General features: G+C 55.9%; 2 protein-coding genes across 2 annotated transcripts; one reads left to right on the plus strand and one right to left on the minus strand.

Moving 5' to 3' along the window:
• The first annotated feature begins 2,686 nt into the window (after positions 1-2,686).
• On the plus strand, positions 2,687-5,703 carry rad23b (RAD23 homolog B, nucleotide excision repair protein). The gene is made up of 10 exons (XM_068752675.1): positions 2,687-2,874; positions 3,348-3,429; positions 3,717-3,796; positions 3,867-4,120; positions 4,201-4,250; positions 4,392-4,519; positions 4,622-4,754; positions 4,830-4,957; positions 5,036-5,263; positions 5,370-5,703. Exons 1-10 carry the CDS (start codon positions 2,809-2,811, stop codon positions 5,481-5,483), a joined length of 1,263 nt encoding a protein of 420 aa, XP_068608776.1. The 5' UTR covers positions 2,687-2,808; the 3' UTR covers positions 5,484-5,703.
• A 353-nt stretch (positions 5,704-6,056) lies between these two features.
• klf4 (Kruppel like factor 4) lies at positions 6,057-8,801 on the minus strand. The gene is made up of 4 exons (XM_068753065.1): positions 8,709-8,801; positions 7,352-8,270; positions 7,069-7,227; positions 6,057-6,995 (listed from the first exon to the last, which is right to left on the minus strand). Exons 1-4 carry the CDS (start codon positions 8,796-8,798, stop codon positions 6,820-6,822), a joined length of 1,344 nt encoding a protein of 447 aa, XP_068609166.1. The 5' UTR covers positions 8,799-8,801; the 3' UTR covers positions 6,057-6,819.
• Between the last annotated feature and the right edge of the window lie 3,723 nt (positions 8,802-12,524).

Below are 12,524 nucleotides of genomic sequence, written 5' to 3' on the forward strand. Positions count from 1 at the left end.
CACCTCTAGACAAAGCCATTCGTGTCGTCGCGTCTTCCAGAAGATGGACGGATGAGCAGAAAGTCATCAAAGCTCTAAAACGAAATAAAGCTCAAATCTGTGATCGCTTTGATGTTTGGCCGAGTGTCTGTGTTCGTTTGTAGATCCATAGCTGCTAGAAGGTCGACGTCTTTCTGAAGATGTCCGGCTGAGCCCGTCTGAATCCCCGACCCGGAGGCCCGCGCTTCTCTTAGCTTCCCGTTGTTGTTGCCGCTGACAACGGGAAGAGATTGTATCTGTTGGACGTTGCTGCTTGAATGCCCAAAAGCCTTATCAGAGAAGAAAGAGCGATGACGTCAGAGCGAACTCAAAATCTATAATATGACACAAGTACCAAATCCTCTCTGCCGCCATCATCTCTCCGAGCATTGGAACGGAAGCCGGGTTCGGACCCGAGGAGTCTGGGAACTAGAGTTCTATGAGTCGAACCCAGAACTACATGTTTGCAGCCATGTATAGAAAGCTAAGCTACTTGTTAAGTGTTTAAACTGTGGTGTTTCAGAAAGGATACTTTAACCATTTTCCTTTAGATGTTCTTATTTATAAAAAGAAAAAGATGATAGCTAACATGGGGGGGGGGGATTCTTTTGCCTCCCCCACCCCGATCCCAAACGTTATTACACTGTCGTACAATGTCTGGTTGCAGTAAAAAAAAACAATCTCCTTTTTGTTCCGGCCTGGGAATAAGCAGATGTTTTACTCTGACACAAATGATGCTTTTATTGTGAAGGAGCCTAACATGGCAACGTAACAGTCCTCTTCTGGGATTGGCCTCTGAGATCTTCCTGCTGTCCAGTTAGACGTCTGACACTCTTGTGACTGTCCGGTGACCGTCTACCCTTCAGTGGGTAGGAATGTAGCAGCCCCCCCCCCCCCCGTCAGACGCCTGTTTGGGTCGGCGCTGGGTTTACGGCCCTGGTTCTGCTCCAAAGGCCCGGCTGTTGTTAGAACGAGATAAGGCAGCTCGTTGCAGAGCTTAGCGCCGAGCGGGAGCAGAAGGCCGGGGAGACTCCCTGACCGGGTGCAGCCCCCGCCCCGGTTGGCCGGAGCGCCACCCCTGCCCACGACACACTGGATCCCTGTACATACGTTCAGCTGCTCAGACTGGCGTCTCGTAGTTTGAGCCCCCCCCCCCCATGTAAACCTGATTACCTGATGGTGGGTTGTGATGTTGCCTAGAATGATTGTTTACAACTTTATTCCGTTTCTCTCTGGATATTCTGTAAATATTGTAATTCATTGTCTTTTTTTAACTTGATAATAAAGTTACCAGATAACAGACGTGGTGACTCAGACTCCGTGCACGTTACATCACGCATGACGTCACTTCCTCACCCCCCTCTAAATAAGTCATTTACAGAGACCAGCACAGATACTCGAGTATCAATAATACTAATCGAACTGCAGCTTGAAGGTGAAAGGCTCCCCAGACATTCAGGCTCCCCAGAGGGTGAATCCTGACTAGAATAATCTCAACCTTCAGGGGACGAGATGGATCAAAGACGTCCTTCCCGGAGCTTCTGTTTCGGACGCCGTTTGTTAGCAGGATTACGGAAAAACTGCTGGATGGATCCCCAAAAGAAAATCTGGTCTAACTTAGACATTAAATTCTGAGAGCGATCCGGATCAGGATACAAAAACAATCTGGATTTTCCCATTTCCCAGTCCTAAAGGGGTCCGATATGAACCATCGTGAAACCTGCCTTCTGGTTCTGATCCAGAATGAGGTTCTGCACAAGACATGGAGATCATCGGATCCAAGCCCACCGTGTCTGAGGGACGGCGTGTGGAATCTTAGCTCTCTCCTCTCCAGCCTATTTTAAAGCGTCTTTATTTCACACGTCTGACATCATCTCTTAAAAATATCTCCAAGTCACCGAGGATCAGGATGTAATCTCTGATGCCCCCCCCCCCCCCACTTCAGAGGGAGGGGGGCAACAGCAGACTGACGACCCCTGGAGACCGGAGCAGGAGGCGTAGCCACAGTCTGGAGAGGAGAAAGGAGGACAGCTCAGGAGGAGCAGCAGAAGGAATGCTTGATCAGAGCGAGGTCGGGCCAAAGCGAAGGAAGGGCACCGCTGCTGTCATAATGAGAGATGGAGAGAAGGAAGGATGGAAGGAGACGGAGTGGCAGGAGGACGGAGGAGAAGGTCGAGGGGAGAACCAGATAAAGAAGCTCCTTTAAAGAGAATGAGCGTGATGGTGGGCCGGGAGCGACGCGACGTATTATCTCTACCGCTCAATGTCAGCCGCACGGCGTGAGATGAAAGAGAGCAGCGGCAAGAAGCCTCAGAATACTGAGGCGGGTTTCAACAATACTCCACGCCTCAATGACCCAGAGACCGCCCGCCATTCTCGTGGAGACGCCACACCTGCCTTTAGAGTCTTTCATCTAGAGGCAGCGTCCCCCAAACTGAACAACCTGTGATTCCTGATGCCAGTAAATGATTTAGTAAATGGTAATAATCTGCATCTTAAAGACAACACTGTGCATTAACGCCATTGGCTCAAAGCGCAATTTAAAACTGTAAAAACGCGCGAAAATAAGCTGATTATTGAGGTCATTTCCGTGTTATTGTCAGCCGCCTCGGTGTCTTTCACCGGGCTGCCGCTAGAGGGCGCCGCTGCGTGAACGCTGTCAGCAGCAGCAGAAGAAGAAGAAAGCTATGGCGGCTGACAGTTTGTAATGAGCCAGCAAATTCAGCGAGGATTCTGTCAAGTTGGGCTTGCAGCGATTCACCGGAAAGAGGGGCCGAAAAGCGTATCGAAATGCAGATAACTTTAAAAACGCTGCAACAGCAGACGTTCAAAATCGAAATCGACGAAGAAGAGACGGTGAGCGAGAAGCCGCGGCTCGTGGAGGAAGGAGGGTGGAGCGGAGTGGGCAGCGCTACGTCCTGGACCGAGTCCCTGCGTTAGCTTACTGTCTGACCACCTGCAGCTAACCCGGCTAAAGACCGGTCCTCCAAACGCTGGAGACGATTATTTAGCGTTCAATACTGTAGTTTGTGATTGATTTGTGACGTCAGAAAAATGAATCGTGAAATATCGGTCAGAAAGCGAAGATAGTTTCAGTGCCAGTATTTAGACGGAGCCCACCTCATTCACTTTTGCGTTTAGCTAGCTGCTAAAGCCGCTCGTCTATTTCTAACCTGACAATCAGCCTAAAACCCAACATTTAGCGGTGAAAGGTTCTAAACCTATTCATTCTGATCGATCCATTCATGCTTTGAGAGGCGGTTCTGTGCCGAAGCTAGCTGTTAGCTTTGTATAAAGAGCTCTAACCTCTTGTCCTGTCTGTCCCACAGGTGAGGACGTTAAAGGAGAGGATCGAGGAGGAGAAAGGAAAGGACAACTTCTCCGTGTCCTGCCAGAAGCTGATCTATGCTGGTGGGTGAGCTGCGGGTTCCCATGCAGATGGTATTCTCTGAGGGGAGCCCCCCCCCCCCCCCGGGGGGGGCTCCATGAAGAGGCGCACCTCGGGTCAGAAACCTGAAACGCTTCAATTTGAGATGTCAGGGTAGCAGGACGGTAAAGAGAAATCAGGCTTTTATTGTGAAGGAAAGCGTTTAATAAACAGGATATGACGTCAGTCACGAGGCACCCCCCCCCCCCTCCCCCCCCCACCCTTACCTGATGCAGCCGTTGTGTAAACGACCTTCTCCTGCTTCTTCCAGGGAAAATCCTCAGCGATGACACGCCCCTCAGAGAATACCAGATCAATGAGAAGAACTTCGTGGTCGTCATGCTGACAAAGGTTTGAGCACAGACCCCCCCCCCCCCCCAGCTGGTGTTACTCATCACACGCGTGTTCTCTTTTGTCTCAGCCTAAAGTAGCCCCGGCGGCGCCACAGCCTTCACCGGCCACCGCAGCCCCCGGCGCTGCGCCTCCTGCAGCGCCTCCTGCTGCACCCCCAGCACCTCCTCCTGCCTCATCGTCCAGCTCCGAGAACCCCACAGAGCCCGCCCCCACAGACAACCAACCAGAGGAGGGACAGGCGTCGTCGTCGGCGTCGTCTGCTGTTGCGGAGCCCGCCCTTGACCCCGCCCTTGAGCCCGCCCCTGACCCCGCCCCTGACAGGTAGGGCTCGGTCCGTGTTTGTGCTGCTTTGGCGCCCGGCGCGGCGGCCGAGCCTCACCCTCTGTCTCCCTCGTCTGCAGACGGTCTGAGGCGCCGCTGAACCTGATCGATGAGGCCGTTTCAGCTCTGGGTAACGCCCCCCCCGTTAGCGTCCCGTTAGCGTCTCCGTGCTAACGGACGTTACTTGTCTGTAACGCACACACGCGGTTATCCTGTCTGACCCCTGTGAAGCGCTTCGCTGCCGGACTGATGATGGTCCCGCCTCCTTCAGTCACAGGCCCCTCCTACGACGCCATGGTGAACGAGATGATGCTCATGGGCTACGAGCGGGAGCAGGTGGTGTCGGCCCTGAGGGCGAGCTTCAACAACCCGGACCGGGCCGTGGAATACCTGCTGACGGTAGGGGGGGGCCGCTGGGCTGCGACTACGCTAACGCCAAACGATCCCGACCGCCCCCGGGGGCTGCTGATCCCGCCCCCGCCTGGTCTTTTATCCCCCCAGGGTATTCCAGGCAGAGGTCAGGGCAGCGCGGCCGCATCTGAAGCCGTGACGCCTCCGGTGAGCGTCGCTCCTGCTCCAGCTGCAGGCGCCGTTAGCGTCCCCACCAGCACCAGCTCTTCCGGTGCTGGGGGAGGTGAGTGACCTGCCCCCCCCCCCAGCAGCTTCGGTCCCGTCTTCCTCCTGTGACCCCTCTGATTGGCTCTTTCAGTCAACCCCTTGAGTTTCCTGGCGAACCAGCCCCAGTTCCAGGTGATGCAGCAGCTGATCCGGCAGAACGCCTCCCTGCTTCCTGCGCTGCTGCAGGAGATCGGCCGGGAGAACCCGGAGCTGCTGCAGGTGGAGCCCGGGGGGGTGGGGGGGGTCGTTTGTTTCCCACGTGAAACGCTGAGCTCCATGTTTGTCTCGCCGCCGCAGGAGATTAGCAACAACCAACAGCAGTTCATCCAAATGCTAAATGAGCCAACTCCAGAGGCTGCCCCCGCAGGAGGAGGAGGAGGAGGAGGAGGAGGAGGAGGAGGGGGAGGAGGAGGAGGAGCAGGAGGTGGAGGAACGGGAACAGGAGGGGTCAGAGGCTTGGCGGGGAGCACGCCTGCTGAGAGTTACATCCAGATCACGCCGCAGGAGAAAGAAGCGATTGAGAGGGTGAGGAGGAGGAGCTTGGCTACCCTTCCACGCTTTAGCTTTAGCTTTAGCTTCATCACACGGATGTTCGTTAGCTAATCTGAAACTTGTCGCCCCCCCCCTGCAGCTAAAGGCCCTGGGGTTCCCCGAGGGACTCGTTATTCAGGCCTACTTCGCTTGTGAGAAGAACGAGAACTTGGCTGCCAACTTCCTTTTACAGCAGACCTTCGACGACGACTAAGCCCCGCCCTCATGTTCACTCATTTCTTCCTCTGCGTTTTGATTGTTAATATTGAATATATGTGTAAAACGAGGCTTTTACAGTTCCAATAAAACACTATTTAATAATCCCCGCTCACCTTTCTGAGCGGCGGCGGATCATCACCGGGTGTACGACGGCTTTTTGTTCTCGATCGCATTGGAATGGAGGAAAAATTAAAGTTCAACCATGTTGCATCAGAGCTGTCCCGTGTGCGGCTGCCTTTATTTTCTCACCATCAATAAGTCCGACCCGTTTGGATCCTGGTGGAGCCAGAGGTTCCTGCGGAACCAGTGCCTCGTGGTTCTGCAGGAACCTGCGTGGGAGGCGACAGCAGTCCGACCTGGAAGCGCATGTCAGGACACGCCCACTTTTGACCTTCTACATACATGCAGGTTTAGTTTCAATGAGTCACAAAACAGTGCAGCGTGGAATGACCGGTGGGGCGCTGCGTCCGCCTGCCTGTAGGGGGCGGTGTGGACCACAGCGTGCCCCTCACAGTGAGAATCTGCTTCCCGTGTCGTATTTCAAATACATTTTTTATTATACTGTAAAATACAAAACGATAGCAAAGACATTTTTATTCACAAATTTACAAAATTCAAGATTATATTACATATTTTTTTGGCTATAAACAAAATGTTTGTTCAGAGTTCACTCACTCATTACAAAAATATGAACGTCTCATAAATTATTGCACTTTGCAGCCGCAGTGCTGAAGCTCGCCGGCGGCGGCGGCGTCCACCTGATTCTCATGAGACTGGGGGGGGGGTTCGGGGAAACACACCTGACGGCACCTTGTTTTTTTTAATGGTTTCACCCATTTCTCGACTTCCCTTCATCTTTGGTACCTTTTCGGGGTCACTGAGCACCTTGTTCCCTTTAGCTGGCTGCACCTGAACTTAATGGAATGGCAGGTTCGAGTTTGGCGCTCCAGTATTTGGACAGTGTCGCGTTGCTGGTGGAAGGTCGGGTGGAAGGTCGTGTGGAAGGTCGGAGACGCTCTCCGCTGGGTTCCCTGACAAACAAATACATTTCCAGTTAAAGGCTGATGGCACCTGCTCCTCCAGGCGTTGTCGGTTAAATAAGACAAATTCCAGTTTGGTCCCTTTCCATCGAAGTTTACGACCCGGTCGGGCCGGGCCGGGGCGGGGCGGCGCCCCCCGGAGGTTCCCGACGGAGTCGTGGCGCTCTTGCTGCCGTGAACGTCACAGCTTGTCTCGTTGCTCGGGCCTGAAGGCAAATTACGGTTTCAGAAATTACAGACCACAAGTTTGTTCATGTTCTCGATGCGAGGCCTCCGCTGCGCCGCCCGGCCTCATAGATGTCTCTTCATGTGGAGCGCCAGGTGGTCCGACCTGGAGAAGGCCCGGTCGCACTTCTGGCACTGGAACGGCCGGTGGCCCGTGTGCTTCCTGTAGTGGCGAGTGAGTTCGTCCGAACGGGCGAACTTCCAGCCGCATCCTTCCCAGTCGCAGTGGTACGGCTTCTCCCCTTTGAAGGACGCACGGAGCGGTTAGCGCCGCCTCGACCCCGCCCCCCTGCCCCCCCCCCAGCCGTTACCTACCTGTGTGTGTGCGGTGATGCGCCTTCAGGTGGGAGCTCTTCGTGTACGTCTTCCCGCAGCCGACGTAGTCGCACGTGTGCGTCGCCACCCTCTTCCTCGGCCAGGAGCGCCGGCCACGCTTGGGCTTTGGCTCCTCCCCGCTGGGGATCATGAGGGGCTCTGTGGGGGGTCAAGAGGTCACAGCGGGTCACACCCATCCTTCCCTTTCATGTCCTCAAGTCTCGTTTTACATTTTATATAAAGCTAATTTATTTGGGTTAATGCTTTTCGCCCCCCCCCCCACCTTGGTACTGCAGGGAGGAAGTCTGGGGGTACGAGGTGTAGCCCTGGTGGTATCCCTGGGGAGGTAGCGTGATCTGAGCGTGGGGGTGCCCCAGGACCTGGTGCTCCCGTCCCAGAGGATGGTCCGGGGACAGGGAGGACGAGGACGATAACCGGCCGCTTGAGACGGCTCGCCCCCCGCCGGGGAAGCCGTGTGGCTCCAGGTGGCCCCCGTGGCACTGCTGGTGGCCCCCGTGGCCCCCGCGGCCCCGGGCGTTGGCCCCAGCCAGCTGAAGGTCTGAGACGGTGCAGTTACTGGGGTTCTCCTGCTTTATCCTGGGACACGTGAAGGACGGCGAGACGCGGGACGGCGTCGGCTCTGACGCAGCGTCGACACAGGCCTTGCCCACGCTCACGCCGGCGCTGTACTCCCCCATGTCCATCGCCTTGGCGACGCTCACGCCGGCGCTGTACTCCCCCATGTCCATCGTCTTCACCACGAACTTGCCGTGGAGATACGCCGGGTCCAACTCGGGCCTCATGAGCTCCGCCACGAAGCCGCCGGAGGGCGAGACGTCGCTGATGTCTGGGATGGTGTAGAGCAGCTCGGCGGCGGCGCCCTGAGGGGACGGGAGAGCGTAGGACGAGGAGAACGAGCCCGGGGACGGAGACAGGGTCTGGGTCGAGCTGCACGCCATGGCGGCCTCCTCCTCCTCCTCCTCCTCCTCCTCCTCCTGCTGCTGCTGCTGCTGCTGCTGCTGCTGCAGGAGCAGGGAGTTGGACAGGATGAAGTCGTAGTCCAGGTCCAGGTCGGGCTCCGGGTGCTTTTTGGACATGCTGGGGGATGCCGTGCTGGCGGCGGGGGGGCGGGCGGGGTTGGTGCAGAAGCTGTTGGTCGGTAAACCGGGTCTCTTAAGAAGGGGAAGCTCCTCCTTCCATCTCTGGAGGAAAGACAGACACGTTAGTGAGGACACGGCGAGTCCTCTCGCTGTTATTACATGATTATTACCCCCTGCAGGGGGGGGGGGGCGCTACTACAGAAACAAACCGGCAGAGTCCTTCACTCAGACTCTACTCAGGAACCTGCAGAGCTCGAATCTCATCGCCTGCAGCAGGAACGTCTTCAAGCCGAACCCTGAAGTCCCGGTCCAACCGGAGCAGCTGCCCCACGGCCGGTACCGACCCACGCAGCACGGCCGGGACCGACCCGCGCAGCACGGCCGGGACCGACCCCGACCCGCGCAGCTCACCCGGTACCGACCCACGCAGCTCACCCGGTACCGACCCACGCATCTCGCCCGGTACCGACCCGCGCAGCACGGCCGGTGCACGGCCGGTACCGACCCGCGCGCGGCAGTAAGAACCGAGTCCACACTTACCAGGTTGACACTCCCGATGGGTTTACTCTTCACGGCGGGGCCGCTGGTGAACGTGGAGATAGACGGAAGTAGAGTCCCACCTAAAGCCATCCCGACGTCATAAAGAGAAAATGCCCTAAATCCGGGGGGGGGGTCCTGGAACAGCCAGGCGGATCAGCTGCGCCGCGTCAACAGAACTTTCTGGGTCCGCAGCTCATCGATGAACCCGGAGCGGCTCGGTTCAAATCTCCGCCGGTTTAAAGTTCGTGCTCCTCTCGGCTCATTTTCCGGTATTCCGGTTCGCGCTGCGGCTGAAGGGGAGAAGCCGAACCGGACCGGACCGGACCGGACCGGGCGGGCGATCCGACGCTGGAGCGGCTCTCAGCGGGCAGACGCAGCGGCGACACGCGGGGATTCCCTCGACGTGCGGGCTGAAGTGAGGGAAGTGCGTGAGAGGTATCCTTAAATCACTGGAGCAGGACACGCCCCCGTTGCCCCGGCAACAAGCGCTGAAAACAGCGCGCGGCGAGCAGCGCGAGTTTGTTTGTGTTCATAGCAACCGAAGCTCCGTTCCCGCTGCCGCGACCTGCGAGCCAAGCAGCAGCTCCCACGCCGGGTGGGGCGCGGGGGCGGGGGGGGGGGGGGTCACCTGGACCTGGACGGGCTAGCTACATTAGCTTCATTAGCTGCGTGACTGTGACATGTGGAGGCAAAACAACAAAAACTTTATTTATACCAACGCGACAAACAATCCGGAACAAAACAACAGGTGAAATGATTCGGAGAATAAAAGTCCCGTCAGACAAAGTGCGGCAGTAAAATGGAGATGATAATAAACCCGAGGACTTTAAACTGCTACACAGCTCTGACGTCATAACAGGGTTGTTCTGTCAGGGGACAGGTGAGGACGTCACGCCCCCCCCCCCTCCCCCCAGGTGGTGATGTAAATATTAACAATAACGCAGAAACACTAAACCGTTACCTGTAGGATAAATACATGTTAGTGGTGTGAATGTTAAATATTAATATACAGTCACATTAAACTATATCTGGTATCTCACTGGTGCCTTTTGCAAAGCATTGTGGGTAAATGGGCCTTCCTAGCCAGAGACAAACTATTATTACCTCATCATTTAACTAAAAGTTCACTTTTCCGGTCAGCTGAATGTCGGCGCTTTTATTCTGACATTCCAGGTGTACTGTAAACATCCTGTACGTCACATAAGCACAAACGTAGTGATCAGCCCGTCTTTACGAAGCGCCCGACGCTGTTCCGTTCAGCCGGGCCCTGTTTGCTGGGAGCCGGGACGCGAACACAAACCCGTCTCTGTCCGACGCAGTTCGACGGCTTCGCTCTGGAGCTCAGCGAGAGCAAACACGGCGCTGGCAGGTGATCCTGCTGCATCAGGATCTTGTCCGTTAGGCATGTCAACAAACGCGCCGCCGCTTCACCAGGACGTGCTCGCTGCGTCTTCGTGCAACTTTTCGTTTGCATGAATGCACGCCGCTTTGGTTGGCAAACAAAGCCTGGTGGGAAAATGACCTGAGAACTCTGTCAATAGGTTCTCGCATCCTGTTGGGTGACCTATGATTTATTGTTTGATGTATTAACAGTGGGACGTTTATTCCGCTGATATTTGCATTGTCTTCAACTTACATTTCAAACCGGCGCTCGAAGAAACGCCGGCTTTAGCGCGGCAGCGTTCGGGAGCACATCCTTTATCCGTGAAGGCACAATGAGAGCTCTATTCAGCAGAGCTCGGCTCTTTATGGCGGGAGATAATAGCTCTGAAAGTGATCCTGAGGACAAAGCTCCACTCCTGACAGCAGAGGTGTCGCACGCCGCATAGTAAGAGAGGAAAGGTGGAATGGGTGAAAGAGGAGAAGAGAAACTCACACCAGGATGTGAGGATTACGTTAACGCGACACGCAGACTTCGTGAAGGCGTGACTCGGCTCGGGCCGGATGATGATGGAGTCGGTGACAGGTGGAGCGGCACCTCCGTCATTCTTTGTTTGTTTGTTTGTTTGACACTGATCATGTTTTGCAGCTACTCAAGATAGATTTGTCATTCTCCTCTTTGATCGGAGCTGATCTGTCCCCTAAAATCACCTGGTGGATCCAGGGCTTTGTGTTCGGCCCACCGGCGTTTCACCACACCTGTCACAGACGGAAGCCCAGACATACAGGAAGTGACACGTCACAGGAAACGGTTCCGGTTAGGTTTTTGCTGTCTTTTCCTTCTTCTCGGCGAGGCGGCCGGGACGTCCCGCTGGGGGATGCTCTGCTTATGGACCGGGACAGTGGGAGCTGTTTGTTTGGACAGTCCCGGGCCAGGACGGGACGGGATGATCCTCACCAGCCCTGGGATTCCTTCACACGGTGTAATTTAGCGGTGGGCCCGCACAGGGGTAGGAAAATGTGGTGTAGGTGGTCAGGGTTCTGTTGCAGAGGGGGGGGGGGGGGGGGCGTCAGCGAGGAAGATCCTGAGAGGCAGGAGCGCGCTCCGGTCGGGCGGCGGGCCGTCCAGCCTCTGCCTGCCCTGGGATTCCTCCACAGCCTTAAATATGGCAGTTATTTTTAACCGGTGACGTAACAGCGCCCAGCGCCGGCCCCCTCTCTTACAATATTTCCTCTCTGGCAGGAGGGGAAATGGAGGGGAGCCACACTTCCTGGTCACATGATGCAGCTCAGGCGGCCAAATACGTGACAGACAAGAGGGGAAGTGGGGCAGAGCGAATTAAAGGGAGGAGAGGCGGCTTGGACGGCTGCCTCATTCCCGCTCCGGCCAACATCTCGGCTCAGCGCCGCCTTCCTCCAAAGTTTAACCCCCTCAGAGTCACATTTAATCACATACTCAGCAGCCAGAGGGGCCAGAGCAGAGACGGGTCCCGGGCCGCGGGCCGGGGGAGGGGGGGGGGGGAGGAGGGGAGGGCCCCGTGACGTCAGACCACGGACCCACCAGAATTAGAAGCCTCTTAAAAGAAAAGGCTGCCAGAGCCGGGGAAAATGTGTTTCTCTGTTTGTCTGACACGGGAGAATCAGGGACTTCCCATGAGCTCACCTTGTTGACACACACAGAACTTGGACTGGTTCTCGTCTCGGAGCGCCGGGCCTCGCTCGCAGCGAGACGAGAACCAGCCTCACGGCGTCCAGCGAAACGCACTGAGCTGCGTTCCAACCACGGGGGACGCGTGTCAGTTAATGGGGGTGGAATACACGCACGCATATTATGGGATGTTTGAGCGCTGCCTTCAGGGGCATGTTGTGTGTATCTACAGACGGGGCTGCATGTAGATAGAGATTTAAATAGCAGCAGCGTTCCGCTGGAGTCGTTCAGGAGGCGCTGCCTCGGGTCAGAGTTCAGGAAGCAGCAAACAGGAAGTGTCCGTCTGTCCCGAGGTGTAGCGCGTCTGGTTGGACGCCATGGTTTGTGTAGTTCTAACCACACCCCTCCGTCACGACATCACTACCTGCACAAGGTGTGTTCAGGAGCGTCTCCTTTATTGTGAACGCTTCAGTCGCTCTGTCATAAAGCCATAAAAGTCACTAAAACACGACCGCGGCTTTACGATGTTAGAGCCGTTGCTATGGAAACGAAGTGAGTGAAAAGTTTTTATTCGCCTCTGTGATTCCTGCACGTCCTGGCGCTGATTCCGAGGCTGCTGATTGGTCGTCTCTGCCCGGCGGCGTCTTCGGGGAGCGTTAGGTGTGATGTCATCAGGCTGCAGACCTTAGGTTGGTTCTGGAGCCGGAATTCAACCATTAAAAGCGGGTTTCTATCCACATTATTTTACTGTGGCTTCAGCTGAAGCCTGAACGTTTCATCTGTTTGTA

This window comes from Brachionichthys hirsutus, chromosome 19 (assembly GCF_040956055.1).
Source record: "Brachionichthys hirsutus isolate HB-005 chromosome 19, CSIRO-AGI_Bhir_v1, whole genome shotgun sequence".
Taxonomy (NCBI): domain Eukaryota; kingdom Metazoa; phylum Chordata; class Actinopteri; order Lophiiformes; family Brachionichthyidae; genus Brachionichthys; species Brachionichthys hirsutus.

Bases quoted from the DNA above. Each gene is read 5' to 3' on its own strand.
- klf4 (XM_068753065.1), bottom strand. From the start codon at position 8,798: ATGGCTTTAGGTGGGACTCTACTTCCGTCTATCTCCACGTTCACCAGC. The intron at 8,271-8,708 runs GTAAGTGTGGAC...TCTTTCCTCCAG, and splicing joins CCATCGGGAGTGTCAACCTG to AGATGGAAGGAGGAGCTTCC. The intron at 7,228-7,351 runs GTGGGGGGGGGG...GACCCCCCACAG, and splicing joins TTCCTCCCTGCAGTACCAAG to AGCCCCTCATGATCCCCAGC.
- rad23b (XM_068752675.1), top strand. From the start codon at position 2,809: ATGCAGATAACTTTAAAAACGCTGCAACAGCAGACGTTCAAAATCGAA. The intron at 4,121-4,200 runs GTAGGGCTCGGT...CCTCGTCTGCAG, and splicing joins CCTGACCCCGCCCCTGACAG to ACGGTCTGAGGCGCCGCTGA. The intron at 4,251-4,391 runs GTAACGCCCCCC...CGCCTCCTTCAG, and splicing joins TGAGGCCGTTTCAGCTCTGG to TCACAGGCCCCTCCTACGAC.